Genomic DNA, 16312 nt, shown 5'->3' with positions numbered 1-16312 from the left:
TCCCCTCTAAAAATAAAAAATGTCTTTTATTTGGTTTTTGTGATTGCTTATTATTGTGGTTTTGTTTGAATCCCTTTTTAAGTTTTGTTTTGGTGTAAGACATTAGAAATTTGAAGGGTTTTATTTGCTTCAAATGACTGATTAGTAACATGTCTCACCTGTTTTATCACCATTATTGGGCAAAAAAATGGGTCAGATTTTAATTTATTTGCAATTAATGAAAATCACTTCCATAAACTAGTAATTACTTAAATTTTAACAATATGAACTGATTCATTTCTGCGTTTCAAAACTCTACATGAGAGTTGTGTGTAAAGCAAGATGCCTTGCTCAGTAAAGATTTAATGCATCTGGTGAGCTGTAATTCAAGTACCATTGTTAAGGTAGCTTAACATGATCCTAGATCATTATGTCATCCTGTTGTAGTCAGTTTTTGATACTAACGAAAGAAGATTCAAAACATTTAGAGGTCTACCAAAAACCTAACCTCAGGAAGATGTTTCAGAATGGAGACTGCTTCAGCTCAAGTTATTCACAAATGGTTCTTTTTATTATTATTAATACTGGACCATAATGCATGTATATGCAAAAAAAACTACATTTAGCACATAGAGTATGGAACTACATTTATTGCACTAAATTCTATTAACAATATGGCACAGCCATCGATGTGTAGTGGATACGTTACACTCTGCACTTCCTTATCTGCAAAGTGAAGTGACACACTGCAGTGTTGCAGTATTAGTGGACTGTGATCACCATGTGAACATGCTGTCTCACAGATTCATAGACCAGGAATCAAAACAAGCTGAAGTCTGGGCAGGTCATTGACATCTCATTCACAAACCTGAGAAAAGAGGTGAAATATGCATTAAAGCATTACACATGAATTGTCTGTTGACAGACACACATAAGCCTGCATAGCTTCATACTTTGTCATTTCGCTGTTTTTTAGCTTCATACTTTGTGGTTTGGGTGTTTTTCTGATTGTTCTTCAGGCCATCGGTGGAAACCCACCAGCCGTACTGCTGGTTGTCCGTCACAGGAACACGATACAGTTGTTTAGGAGCTGAAGGGGAAACACAAGATCTCACACTGATATCACTTGTTAACAGAGAATTCTGACCAAGCATAATTACATGAACTCTCAGCAGTAATAGATCCAGTATGTGGGTGTTTGATGTATTTAGTGTGAACTTACACCTCTGAAGGCGTCTGCTCAAGTCCTGATATCTGCTCTGACTGCCGAGATGCAGGTCTGATGAGTCTGAAAGGAAGAAACAAACACATCGGACCTCACTAGTGTAGGTAAACAGATGTGCTAAAGACTTTTCAAAAGCGTCTGTGTTAAAGTCGCACCAAAGCAACCTTAACGTTACCTCGTGTAAGTTGGTTCTGAGATGATAACATCCTGTCCCCAAAAGGGTTCTGATAGCCCAAACATGTGATTCCGAAGAAGGCCATACTCACAACTGTATCTCGAGAACTAGCTAAACACCCGCAGACTCAGAGAGAACGAGCTGAACCGAACGAGCACCGACAAGAGTCGAACTCGAGATCCACGCGCTACTGAGAGTGCAAGTTGCGATTGCAAGTGACTTCGTAATTTAGTTTCTTTTTTCTTGTCTTCACCACCTGGCTACTGTTGTAAAATGTTGAGAGATTCAAACAAAAGGTAATCAATAAATAGAACAAAATAAAAAAGACTGATGTCACTACTGGAAGTGCAAGTGTCTGAGAGTGCAACTCTGAGAATGCAAGTCTGAGAGTGCAAGCCAGACCCTTATCGATGTATCTACGGAACAGAGCCGAAGCACTACCAAAACAATGTTCTTCCGCTAGACGCGTGCGTACACAGTGTAGCTTTAAAATAGTTCTGCTCTGTGAAAAGGAATCAATCCATGTTTCACTCATTTTTCCGTTAATTAATATGAGCTCATAAAAATGAATGTCACAATGAAGAACACTTTCCGCTGACAACATTCTTGTCACCAACAACTCAAACTGAAAACAGCACAAACTCATTTACGTTGCAGAATTTTTCAGATGCTACAAATGCTAAAAAAGTTAGATAAAGTTCTTGTTGAAACAGAAATGTTCTCCAGTTTGGCTTGTTTTCTTGTAGGATGCGCTTACAAATGTGTGGCATGTATTCGCTGCGTTTCGGTTCATTTTTGTGAAGCGCTCCTGTTCATTTTATAAAAGCGCAACATTTTACTGATATTGTGAGTATACACAAATACAAGTACTAAACCCTTCACAGTTACAAATGATGTATTACACGGCGTATCCACTGAAAAAAGAAAAATAAATGCAAGTGATCGCGCTGGCGCCTCCATGTCCTGCAAAGTGCGCTTTAGCTTCCACTCTCAGCACAAATTGGATAGCCTACAGCAAACATTTATCTGGGTTTAACATTTGAATATTGTAAAATACTTGAACTGTTTTATATCTATAGATTTTATTTTAGGCAAGTCGTGATGATTTGAGAAGGCTAAATTGATCAAACATAGGCTATGATCAACTCACTGTCTTCCGCTTGGTCCTTACTTTAAAAAACAAAAACTTAGATTTTACTAACAAAAAATGCTCCAAACCTTTTTTCTAAATTAACTTAATTAAGAAAAAGATAATAAAATAACTATAATAACTTTGCCATTACATACAAAACTGAACTATTTTAATAATTGAAACAGTAATATAAGCTGTTTTGGGAGAAATTACACAAAATAATTACACATTATTTTGTGTAATTTATGGTGTTTATATCATACCTGTAAACTGTAAGCAAAAAATTGTGTTATTTATGGTTTTTTTATCATGGGTGTGGGGTGTAATCATTAAATTGAGGCATTAACATATACATATCTATGGGACAGCCTAGCTGTTGCAAACAGCCAGCACACCCTAGTAACACCTTAGTAACCACCCAGGACACACTAGTAATGCCTTAGCAACCACTTAGAAAACCCTAGTAACAACCCAGAACATGATAGCAATGTAGTTGTGTTCTGGGGGTTGCTAAAGTATCGCTAAGGTATTCAGAGTTGCTGTTAATGCATTTCTAGGTTGCTAAGGCATTACCCAGAACACAAAAGCAATGCCTTAGCAACAACCTAGAACACTTTAGCAATGTATTTGTGTTCTGGGTGGTTGCTATGGCGTTGCTTGGGTGTTCTAAATTGTTGTTAAGGCATTACTCAGAACACAACAGCAAAGCAACCACCCAGAAGAACACCCCAATAATGCATTAGAAACCACCCAGAACTCAGTTGCAATGACTTCACAACCCAGAACATTCTAGCATCCACTCTCGCAACCACTCAGCATAATGTGTTACTATGCTCAAAACACATTAGAAAAACACTTTTTTAAATCAATTAAAATACTGACGTCTAGTTTAGACATTAAATGTTCGATTTGAAATCTTGTAGTTTAGGTTTTAGTGTATTAATTATTTGTTTTTATGACGCAAGGTGGCGCTAATGCAAAATAATATATATATATATATATATATATATATATATATATATATATATTTTTTTTTTTTTATTTCCAGAGTAGCTGTTTGTTCTGCAGTTGTTAACGTAATGTTAATACATGTCTAAATCATTTATACTAAATATATATGCGAATATGGTTAATTGTTGCAATTATTAAATACATATGTTATAGGTTATTTTGGTTGGTTTGTTTGTTTTTATCTGCAATGTCATGCTGACATTCTTCCAGAGCTTTTTATTAGACTTTTTTTCTAACTCTTTTCAGCAGGACTGAACATTCATTGGATCTTCCGCATGCGCGCTCTCCACTGGACCGAAGAGCATTCAGCTTGTTTAGCTGTCAATCACCGCCCTGCGTGGGTCGTTCTCCACAAGCCCCTCCCTCCTGCAGTCTGTCCCCGCCCACCTCGCTTATCCTCGGCGCGTTTGCGCGGTGACGTGATTCTCCAGCAGTGATGGGCAGTCGAGCGAGCGCTGGTGAGTTCCTCTCTCCACCAATAAAATCACACAACCCCGTCGTGTCATTGTAACAGGGAAGAAGGAAACTGTCCTAAAGAATGGCACTTTAGTCGCTATTGTTACATTTTTGCGCTGAGTCTGTTACACCTCTTTAAGTTTAGCCTGCTATTTAATCCTGCTATTTTTGTTTTGTTAAGAAAAGAGCATATAAGTAAGTAGCATGCTGTCCTGCAGTGAGTGCGTTTGATTCTGCAGTGTATATTCAGCTGTCTACTAAGTTCAGCATTTACTTCACCAGCTTTATCATGTACAGTTTGATGTTACATTTATTCCAGATATCTATGTTTAAGGCATTTGTTGTGAATGCGATGCATTGCATAAAATTATTAGCAAGCTGTAAGTCCAGTCAGTGCCAGGCTGAGCCCTGTTAAATAAGGGATTGTGCTAATAACATCATGCATGTTAAGTTCAGAGTGTGGGTTTGAGGGAGGTGTTTTTGTGTCACACGAGGTTTATATGTGTACCTTTCCTGTATGCCACAGAGAGAGCACACACTACAGTCCCTGAACACAGTGGTAGGACTTTTTTTTGTTTGTCCTCCCAATTCAAGTAGTTACGTGATGTGACTTGCCAAATTTCTAGTTAGTTAATTGTTAGAACAGTTGTAGTTGGTGTTGTTTATATGTTCTCTAAAAAGTAGAAGTGACTGGGGCATTGGCAAGGAATTATTGCATGTGAAATAACTTCATCAAATCCATATCATTTATCTAGACTACTTTCTTTCCAAGTGTGTGTCTTCATAATCAGACCATTTAGTTACCAAGCTTGCTCTGTGGTTGATCTGTTGTGTTATTTGTTGATACTGTGTCACTTGTTTAATATTCATACTAATGCCTTTGACGTTGTACTGTGTGCGTGTGTGTGTGTGTGTGTGTGTGTGTTGGGCAGCTTTAGTTAAAGTGCTCTTTGGAGAATACCTTTTGTATGTGAATTTACATGTCACTTTTTTCAGTAGAGATAGATCAGTTTCTTTATTTAGGCATTTTGAGGTTTGCGATGGCTCATTAACATATACATAAAAGTGTTATTTTGCATTTTTTGTTGTGATTAACTTATTATGTGTTGTATCAGCATTATCGTCCATCCTGATGTCTGTCTGCTAACTGCCCTGCCAACATTTCCACTGACCTGTTTTTTTTTTATTTTCTTATTTATTTTAATTAACTTTTATTTTAGAAATATTTTTATATGTGCCAAAAACTATTTCTAAACAAAAGAAAATTATTTTTAATTTGGCCTATTAAATGGAAATGATACGGCTGTAATATAACTCAATCTGACCGTATGAATGTAAGGACAACATGAGATCTGCGGTTTAATCTCTTTCTGACCTCTTGGCAGACAAGATGAGCCTTCCCCTCTCACGCTCTGAAGTGTTTGGGCAGCTGAGGAAAGAACTACACGATGATGCAGAATTTCACCAGTCTGACGTTCATATCTTCATCATCATGGGGGCTTCAGTGAGTCTCGGTGTTTGTTTGTGTGGTGTTTTAAAAACTCTGTCTCTACAAATGAGGAATTGATACAGTCTCATCTGCAACCATGAACTGTCACTCATTTTGTATACTTTGGATCTACTGATGAGCTCCAAATTTGTGTGAATTCATGTATTTGGGTGACTTTGTTTTATTAGAGTGACTGCATTTTTCATGCACATCAGTATTCTGAAATCAATTAAAAATCGGAAGTGTTCTGTTTAGTACTGAATCATGTAAACGCCACGATCCAGTTGCCAGATTCAGTTTAAGACAAATTCTGATTCCCATCCCTGGAATATCATAAATTTGTTGCATGTACACACCTTATTTAGAAAATGGAGACCCTTTAGATTGGGGAAAAATATCCACTATTAACTAGTTGCATATTATCAGGCATATTACAAACACAATGGCTGTTTATTAGTGTTTATAAGGCACAAATTAATGGCTTATTCTGAATGACCACCATATTCTAGATTCCTTAACCCTACCCCATACCTAAACTTAACAACTACAACAGCTACCTTACTTACTGTCAATAAGCAGCAAATTAGGAGTTTGCTGTGCGAACACTCTTAGTTAATAGTGTTCCCTATTAACTCCCCACAACTTCCCAGTTTGTAAAGCACAATGAAATGCACATTGCAACTGGCACAGGTGCATCACCGGATTTCATCACACTTTCCATGATTGCACATAGTTTGTGGAATGAGTGTTTCCACATATTAAAATTCTGTTGCCATTTTGTAAACTGACATCACAGCTCTCTCCCACCAGTCCTTGCAGCAAACTTTCATCCCCTCGCTTTTCTTCTGTTGCTCTAGTTACATATCACTGCATGTGTTTATTAATGTTTGTGCCATGCTTTCCATTTCATGGTGGTGTTTTTGGGATTGTTGGAGGTAAGAAGTGTTAGAGTCCTAATTAAATTATTGTGAAAACTTTCTAATAGAAACTAACCAATGGCAGCGTCTTGACTCTTTGAGAAAAGAAAACACACATGTGTATTGGCATTTTTAAAAAAAAGGGAGCGAGAAAGAAAGTGTACAGGAATATTCTGATGCCTGTACACATATAAGTATCAAATTCAGAATATGACACCAACCAGAATTTAGACCTTAAGCCTTTAACAGCCATGGAAACTTTTCATTGTACAAAAAGGTTCTTTAGATTATTAAAATGTTCTTCACACTTTTTTTTTTTTAATAACTATTTACATAAAGGTTCTTTGGGGAACCAAAAATGTTTCTTCTAATGCATCATTGCAAAACCCCCCTTTGGAAACCTTTATGAAGAGTCAAGTCATTGAAATTGTTCAAAATCATGCTAATGATGACTTAGTTCCTATTTCATATTATTTCTTGTACATTCTAATTTCTTTGGTTACACAACTTATTGTTTTACAGCACAGCCTGTTAACTGCTGAAGCAATAAAGGAAGAAAGTCTCAGATTTCTCTGAATTAATAAAATGGCCTTGATGTGTTGTACAAGGAAGTACAGCAGAAATTATGCAACCATGAAGGGACATTTCCAACATAGGGCTTCTTTTTATCATCCAGAGCGAACAGTGGTTGAGTAATTCAGCAGTTCAGTTCACAGCCCATGAACCCTTAAGGCCTTGAAAGCTGATTGGTCAAGTGTGGTGACAGAAGATCTGTGATTGGCTAGTCGTGATGAAAGACTTACTGTATCGAGCCTTGATTAGGTTCAGCATGGAAACATAAACTGTGATGATGAGTGCTGAAAGACCTGACGTATGGAAAAAAAAAAAAAACGTGTTTAGAATATCAAAATGAAGTTTGCATCTAGTAACTTTTACACTTCTCACGAGACTGTTGCTCTTCTTAACTTTGTGATGAAATTTAGTCCCGCTTCCTCCTTTTTTTTGGCTATATAGTTTTTTCTTGTTCCTCCTTATTTTGTTCAACTTTTTACTAGTCTGTGATTACACAACTGCTTTGTGAAAAGATCTTTGTTAGTGTTGGCTTTTCCTGTTCTTATTGTTTGGGTTTTTAAATAGGTGCGAGTGAGCTGGATTATGCAATATCACTCTCTGTCAGCGCTTTTCTTTCAGTTGGTGTGGAGAGCGAGGTGATAGAGCGAGCTTGTGTTTGGGATGAGGGTGCGGTCAGAAAGATGGTGGAGAGAGGGATATGCATGGTCGCGTCTGGTTCGTTGGTTGGCATGGTGTTCAGTAGGTTTATGGCATAATATTGAGTCTGTTCAAGAAACCATGTTAAAATGCAGATGCGACATCACCTCATTTGTCTAACCTTGAGCCACTTCGATTCAGTGCATCGACCCCCAGCCAGTCTGTCACATTACCAAATTGTGTCACATTGTAAATTTGTACAGTTGTGAGTAGCTGTCATTAGCTATGTAGCTTTGCAAATGACACACTTAATTATAATTAAAACTCATTACACATTTTTGATAAAAAAAATATATATATCTGTGCTATAGAAATTCTGCTTACATGTGGAGTCTGCTCATCATTCGCCATTATATAACAATGAAAAAAAAAATGCATCTTTATAATAATCAAGACATTTTGCACAAATCAGACAAAGTAACAGAGTTAAGCTAGGCCTTTAATGGTTTGCTTAATTTAAATACTCACATAAAGATAAAGCTAATGTGCTAAAAAGAAAAACGTTTATAAAAGGAATGGACAGGGATGTCTCAAAATATTGTCTTGCGTGACAATATTTATTTGATTTTTGTAAGTGAATTAGATTTAGTAGTACCTAAAAGTACCTTTTTATCATTTCATCCGCTTCTCTGGAAATCAATCCCATAGCCTTAGTGTAAAGCATAACACTTTTCATTAGACACACTGTAGTCACTATCAGAACAAATACATACAGTTTCTCTGGCTGCTTGGTTTTGTGTGTTTGTTTTAAGTATGATTATTCTGCGTTCTTCATGCTAAAAGGTCATGGATGATTTTTTGTCAAGTCACCATTACTGAGTGCTTTTCACCATAGCAAAGCAGCAGGAGTGACTAATAAATGAACTGATAGATTTACTAATGTCCCCCCAATAATGTGTATCTGGAGAAATGGGACTCTCCCACAATGTCATAAATCAGCCAAGACAAACTGAATCTTGCTGTCTCACCATGCTGCGAGTGTTTCTCATGTGTCTGAATTGGTGTGGATCTGTTCTGCTGAGATTGTGACCTTTGAGAAGATTGAATCACATGGAGCAGGGATGGGTCGACTCTTATTTTAAGCTACATTGTAGCTTGTTATTGTGTATTTTGCATTTATTACTTGACAGGAATTATGGCAGTTCCCTCGGACTTGATTCCTTTTCAATCACAGTGAGCTGACAATAAAGGGACTAGGCTTTTACCTTATTTAAAAACAGCTGCTTGGCTGGACTTACAGACCCCATTAAATAGTTTAACAAATGCAGATTGCTTTCCTTTGTAGATGTATTTACCATTTGCAGGATGTTTTTAGGTAGCTAGTAGCCTTTTGATTTCAACCCTGAAAAACTACACAACAAAAGCAGTGATGACACTTCAGAATGAATGTATGTCAGTAACTTACTTTTCAACCAGTTGATGTTGCAACTTGCTATTGCTAGTCAGATGCAGGTGATATTAGAGGGGCATTATTATCCTGGAGAGCATTTGTACAAAATTTGTATACTGTATACCGGTGCAAATCAGTATTGGTTATCAGTATTTGTGTTCTACTTTCCAAAAAAAAAAAAAAAAAAAAAAAAACTTTTAAATGCATTTTAAATGATTTTTTTTTTTTTTTTTTTTTTTTGTCAACTTGGTGTAAAAATAGAAGCACACATTGCACAAAAATAGAGAAACAAAGTGTGTCATCGACCAAAAATAGAAATGTGAATATAAAAAAAGTTGCCACTCTGTGGCTCCAGTGAATAAATAAATTTATCATACTCTTGCTCAGTTTTCAGGAGTACTTTTAGGAGTACAGCAAGCACAGGTATATAATATAATGAACTCTTTGTGAGGGATCTATACTATATCTGTATACAGATCCATTTATGCATGATATTATAAAAACAACATGTTTCCAAAATGAAATATTTGGCTTTTTGTCATCATACTAAATATTGTTCCAAAGAATCTTTACAGAAAATATTTGGTGAGAAGACTCTCCCTAAAGGTGTCAGTAATGATATGTCTTTTATTATTTTTTAAGTAATTGGTTTACAAATGTAAAGTGGGATAAATTCCCAACATTGTTGTCATTGTGTACATTTTTGCTAGAGTTTTGGTTTTGGGGCAGTTGTAGTTTTTGGTTGGGTCCTGTGTTCATCATTTAGCCTTTAAGATCATCTAACACTGATCACCGATCAGCTTTTCTCTTTCAAATTCTCTGATGTGATTAACTAGTTTTGAAAATGTTGCACTATGAAAAACAGTGCCCCCATTAATACATGAATGAATTGTACCGTGATGTATCAAATGTGTTCTTTTTGTAGGGAGATCTGGCCAGAAAGAAAATCTACCCAACTTTGTGGTGAGTACTCAGATATAACACGCTTTTACACATATTAGTGTTTAGTGCAATACCATTCAACACTTGGATCTGGTAAGATATTTTTTTAAATTATTTTATTCATTTATTTATTATTTCTGTTTGCCTCTTGTAGGTGGCTGTTCAGAGACGGTCTTCTTCCTGAACAGACATATTTTGTGGGTTTTGCGCGTTCTGATCTGAACGTGGATGCCATTCGCGCAGCCTGCATGCCCTACATGAAGGTCACAGCTCTGAGAGTTTCTCCATGTGCATTTGTTGATTTACTGTATATGTGTGTTAATTTGTCCTCTCCTCCCTTTAGGTGGCAGACTCTGAGGCGGAGCGGCTCACTGCGTTCTTCAGCAGAAACTCTTACATCAGCGGGAAGTACGTGGATGAATCCTCTTTCGCTAGCCTGAACACTCACCTGCTGTCTCTGCCTGGAGGAGCTGAGGCCAACCGGCTCTTCTACCTCGCCCTGCCGCCCAGCGTCTACCACGACGTCACCAAGAACATCAAGCATCAGTGCATGAGCAGCAAGTGAGGAGCAAACACATGCAGTTGCTTTTGTTTCATTTTTGTTTATTGATGTGATTGCTTTTGTAATGCAAGGCAAATCATGTCCAAAAGTTGGGTAGAGTTTGCTACGTTCTTGAATGGTACAATTTGGACCTGACTGACAAAAAGTCATGTGGAAGAAAAAAAACCCTTACAATAAATAAGGCATCTGAGCCATTTATAGGGACCATATATTAAAAATGGCCTTCGTTAATTAAAATAAAGCTGAAATAAAATATAAATATTAGATTAAAAACTTAAAACAAAAATTAGAAATGTTTCATTGACAACTAACCTTAATGAAATAAGTTTGTTATATAATAACATTTCTAAATCTAAAACTAATAAAAATAATTTAAAGCTAAATATAAGTTTAACACAAAACCTAATAAAATTGGGCGGAAAAAAAACACACTAAATTGCTAAAGCTTGAACATTTAAGATATTTAAAAAAAAAAAGAAGCTCATTCAAAATGTTAATAAATACTATAATAGTATATTAATAATTAATAAATATCACAGGCTAGATGTGAGGTGTTCAGTTTTCTAATTGTCTGAGTATATGATTTTGCCCCAGAAAAGGCTTTTTTCACATGCAGCATATTTCTTGTGTTTAGAGGCTGGAACAGGATAATCGTGGAGAAGCCTTTTGGCCGTGACCTGCAGAGCTCAGAGGAGTTAACCAGTCATCTCTCTTCTCTCTTCACGGAGGACCAGATTTACCGTATAGACCATTATCTAGGCAAAGAGATGGTCCAGAACCTCATGGTTCTCAGGTGTGGCTCTTTCCATTTCACATTGTCTCTATAATCACTCTTTTCATCCCTCTCTGCCTGCTGCTTTTCACTGGCTGTCACACACAGTTGTCATTTGTGCATAATTAAGGGTTAAACTCCACCAGAATCTCTTCATCTGTCTCCGTGTTTCATTAGTTACAGTTTTCTTTTCTATTTCCTTAAAGGTTTGGAAATCGGATATTTGGTCCCATTTGGAACCGGGACAGTGTGGCGTGTGTGGTTCTGACTTTCAAAGAGCCGTTTGGTACCCAGGGCCGGGGAGGATATTTTGACGATTTTGGTATCATTCGGTTAGTTTTCTTGCATTGAGATCATTTTTGCATCTGTGAAACCAAGATGTTCATATTATTCATAATGTTGCATATTATGAAAGTATAGTCTGCTGAAAACTGAACCTGTTTGATTAATTTAGCCTGTATGATTTTCTTCTGTGGAACACATAAAAAAAGAAATTTTTCATGCTTGCACAAAATGTTCCATACAATGAAAGCGTATTGTGTGAAGCACCATAAAAGTAGTCCATAAAAAGAAACATAAAGCATGAAGGGAAAATGCACATAATTTCAAAGACAAACAAAAAAATGTTTAAAAATTCATTGCACTTTCTGTTCATGAGGGATCCCTTCAAAGGCTGAGAGGACTTTGATATTCTAATCAAGCATGATTTGCAAATGAATGTATTCCTCTCTTTTCTGTCTCCAGTGATGTGATGCAGAACCACCTGCTGCAGATGCTTTCTCTGGTTGCCATGGAGAAACCTGCATCCACCAGCTCTGATGATGTTAGAGATGAGAAGGTAACGAGCCGGTCAGCCAATGAACCGTGTACAGCCGCCCCCTGCAGCACTCTTTTCTGGCACTTATGTGAATTATCCTGAATTCAACCTTGAGGAGCAAATATATCAAATATATCCATGATCCATCACCTGTGTCTTACAGTTAAGCATTAGCATAAAAGGTTGGTGGACTGTACTGCACGTATCGCCTAAATTAAGGTCTTGGCTCCTAGATTACGCTTCAGGGTAGTGTTCATTTTTGCTTTATGCTACAGAATAATTGATTTTAAATGTATATTATGACAGTAATTATGTGTAGTAACAAAGGGGTCAGGGTTTGTTTATTTTTTCATTCATTCAATTTTTTTTTTCTTTTTTGTACTTTTATATATTTATTTGTGGCTGTTTTGTTTAAATTCTTTGAACAGTGTGAAGTAAATTTGTGATTTTCCTGTTTATTTTGTTTCCCTGTTTATTTAGATTTTTTTTTCTGTCTATGTTTAGTTTTTGTATGGTTTTGTTTTGTTTTGTTAAAATACTTTTAACAGGGATTATAAATAGGGATTTGTTTGTTCATGATTTTTTTCTGTTTATTTATTTTTATTTAGTTTTTTGTACTGTTTTTTTTTTTGTTTGTTTTTGAAGGATTTTAACATTTGTGAAGTAGACTTGCGTTTTCTCTTTCCTTGTTTATTTATTAGTTTTCATTTTGTTTGAAGTCTTTTAAGTGTGTGAAGTAGGCTTGTGCTTTTCTCTGTCCCTGTTAATTTTTTCCTTTTGTTTTGTACAATGTTTTTGTTTATTTAATTTAATTTTGTTTTGTTTTTGATTTTTTTTTTTTTTTTGAAGGCTTTTAACAGTGTGAAGTAGATTTATTTTTCTTGTTTGTTTATTTATTTATTGAAGACTTATAACAGTGGTGAAGTAGACTTGCGGTTTCTCTTTCCTTGTTTATTTATTCATTTTATGTTGTTTTAAGACTTTTTCCTGTCTGCTGCAAAGAGTTGTTGTTGTTATATTTATTATTTCTGTGTGTGTGTGTGTGTGTGTGTGTGTGTGTTCAGTCACATGTCATTCACAGCTTAGCTCATTGGTTAAAATGAAGCATCCAACTGAAGTGCTTTTGTTGAGATAAAAAGGAATGATCCTGAATAGCTCTCTACAGGGACTGTAGATCCCCTTTCTAATATCGGTTTTGTTTTTGTTTTTTGTACGCTCTCTGTGTCCCTCTACAGGTGAAGGTGCTGAAGTGCATTGAGCCGGTCTCTCTCTCCGATGTGGTCTTGGGTCAGTATGTTGGAGATCCAGATGGAGAAGGAGAGGCTAAACTGGGTTATCTAGATGACAAAACTGTCCCTGAAGGCTCCACTCAGGCTACATTTGCCACAGCAGTGCTTTATGTAAAGAACGAACGCTGGGATGGTAAGTGCTAATTAGCTAATTTTTACAATCTGGCCAAAGATCTAAAATTTAGACAAATCTGATACTGTATTTCAGCTATGGCTGTTTCTGAAATTAAAATAATTCTTTGCACTGCTATAATAGCTGATTTAAATGAGTCAAATGAAAAGCTCTACTAACCCTTTGGTTTTGAAAACAAAATTGTTTTGAGGTTTAAAATGCAAAATTAACTTTTAGCACATGCGCTGCTATTCAAAAGTTTGTGGTTGGATTAAAAAAAATGAATTTATAAGAAGTCTCCTATGCTTACCATTTATTTGATAATAATACAGTAAAAACAGCAACATTGTGAAAATTTAAAATAACTATTTGAATATATTTTAAATGTAATTTTTTCCTTTGAGTCAAAGCTAAATTTTCAGCATCATTACTCCAGTCTTCAGTGTCACATGATCCTTCAGAAATCATTCTGATATGATAAATAGAAAGTTCAATAGAACAGCATTTACTGGAAATAGATTTTCATTTTCTGCCAATTTATTATTTTGATCAATTTAATGCTTCCTTGCTGAATAGAAGTATGTTAATTTCTCTCATTAACAACAAAAGAACATCTCACTGACTCCAAACTGAACAGCAGTATATTCCTGGCAGTGAATGTGTTGATATTTCATTAAACAATTTGATTGCCCCGTCTCTCTTTCCAGGCGTTCCCTTCATCCTCAGGTGCGGAAAGGCTCTGAATGAGAGGAAGGCAGAGGTGAGGCTGCAGTTCACAGACGTTCCTGGAGACATCTTTAGCTCTCAGTGCAGGAGGAATGAGTTGGTGGTGCGTGTGCAGCCCAACGAGGCCATCTACGCCAAGATGATGAGCAAGAAACCTGGAGTCTATTTCAGCCCTGAGGAGACAGAGCTGGACCTGACCTACCACAGCAGATACAGAGTAAAACACACAGCTTTCATCCAATCATACTCTGTCTCTTTTGTCCTAACTGGCAACTTTCACTAATAATATGTGGGATATCATATGTAGAAAATGACTTCATTTCAACCAGAAATCTTTATTAAAGCTACTTCCTTTTCTCTATATAAATGTGCTTTTCTCTGCTCTCCCTTTTCAAAGGACGTTAAGCTGCCCGATGCCTATGAACGTCTGATTCTGGACGTCTTCTGTGGCAGTCAAATGCATTTTGTACGAAGGTGTGTTGTGATTAGTACACTAATGTAATATGTTGTTATAGTAAACAACCATTTCTGATTTTGACTTATTTTATTAAAGTGATGAGTTGAGGGAAGCCTGGAGAATCTTCACTCCTCTTCTTCATCAGATAGAGAAGCAGAAGACTCCACCCATCAAATACAAATACGGAAGGTTATTTTTTTTATTATTATTATTTTCATTTAAGAAATTGTTCATGAAGGGATGTGTAATGTGCCTCACATTCTCTCTGGTTCTCTCTCATAGCCGTGGTCCCGCAGAGGCTGATGAGCTGGTACAGAAGGTGGGCTTCCGCTACGAGGGGACATACAAATGGGTGAACCCACACAAACCGTGAAAGAAGATGAGGACAGAAACGAGGAGCTGAAGCCTGTCTAAAAAAAATCAGCCCAAGATGAGTGCCTGAAATAAAAGAGAAAAGGGCACTTGAGTATATAAAGATGCTCTCTGTTTGTACTGCATTTAAAGACGGACCAGCAAGATTAGAAAACACTTTTTTTTTGGATGTTATTAATTATAACCAGCTCATTATTATATATAATACTTTATAGAACATTTCTCATATTATTTCATTCTAGATTTCACTGGACTTAACATTTACAATTTTTAGTTATGCACTTTTGCATCATTTTGTCATTCCCTTTGTTCTTTATTCTTAAAGAAAAACAAAGCTTCTGTTATGCATTCCTCTTTCTACAAGCAAAAGTCTTATCATTGAATGCTGCTCACATTTCAGAAAGCTGCTATAAAAGTTCAATCTGCTCCTGCAGTGATAGTTGTGTTCATACATTTTGTTGCATTTGTTTTTTGTAGCAAGCTTATTGAAGTGCTATAATTGGACCACACAAAAGACAGATTCCAGAAACATTCAGGTATTAGGAATGCATGCATGTATATGACATTTCACCGTATCTTAAGGTTCCCACCGATTGGCTAAATGAGCCACAAATATGTCTAGTCTTATTAAAACAGATGTATTACATTCCACATCTCTCTGTAAATAATTTAATGGATGAGATGTAATGTTTGTTGTTACAGCACTCTCATAATGTGAACCTAATTTGGGCATGGTCTCTTTCTGCTCACTGGTGCTTTAGGTTTTCATTACTAGATGGACGTTTAACAGTGTTTTGACAACACTGAATTTAAAACAACCAAGTTATTTATCAGCAGATTTTGGGATGTACTGCTTGTCTGGCTTTTGCGATGGATTTTTAATTTCTGGTTTAATCCATTTTTTTTTATGCTTCAACATCTGTGAGCTATTTAACTTTTCTGTAAAAGTTCTGCCCAGTGTTTTCTGTTTTATTATAATAGACAACTACTTTTACAATAAAGCATAGTTAAGATGCCTCACATTTCTCTCATTGCTTTTTTTCATCTGGTCCTTTCAGTTCATATTCCCTTAATATCTTGTTTCAGTAAAGCCAACATAGCAATAAAATTACTGAGTGAGTAGTCTTTGTCCAGGCCTGGAAAAGTCATGAGGATTCTCTGAAAACTGTCCTTTCAAATGTCTGTCTGTTTGTTTGTTTTTTGGTCTTTATAGAGACTTT

The 16312-nt window shown here is 36.2% G+C and overlaps 1 protein-coding gene across 4 annotated transcripts; it reads left to right on the top strand.

Moving 5' to 3' along the window:
• The first annotated feature begins 3824 nt into the window (after positions 1-3824).
• LOC109092714 (glucose-6-phosphate 1-dehydrogenase-like) lies at positions 3825-16112 on the top strand. 4 transcript variants are annotated; one of them, XM_042712770.1, is made up of 14 exons: positions 3872-3980; positions 4505-4537; positions 5364-5482; positions 9969-10006; positions 10140-10248; positions 10329-10546; positions 11182-11340; positions 11526-11651; positions 12064-12157; positions 13372-13558; positions 14245-14480; positions 14661-14737; positions 14817-14909; positions 15003-16112. In XM_042712770.1, exons 1-14 carry the CDS (start codon positions 3959-3961, stop codon positions 15091-15093), a joined length of 1602 nt encoding a protein of 533 aa, XP_042568704.1. In that variant the 5' UTR covers positions 3872-3958; the 3' UTR covers positions 15094-16112. The 4 variants fall into 4 exon arrangements, with proteins under 4 accessions (XP_042568705.1, XP_042568704.1, XP_042568706.1 ...); XM_042712773.1 differs by lacking the exon at positions 3872-3980 and adding an exon at positions 4027-4173; XM_042712771.1 differs by lacking the exon at positions 4505-4537 and having other exon boundaries at positions 3825-3980.
• The last annotated feature ends 200 nt before the right edge of the window (positions 16113-16312 follow it).

The sequence above is a fragment of the Cyprinus carpio genome, chromosome A23 (assembly GCF_018340385.1).
Source record: "Cyprinus carpio isolate SPL01 chromosome A23, ASM1834038v1, whole genome shotgun sequence".
Classification (NCBI taxonomy): domain Eukaryota; kingdom Metazoa; phylum Chordata; class Actinopteri; order Cypriniformes; family Cyprinidae; genus Cyprinus; species Cyprinus carpio.
This window is presented reverse-complemented; position numbering and strand designations above follow the sequence as displayed.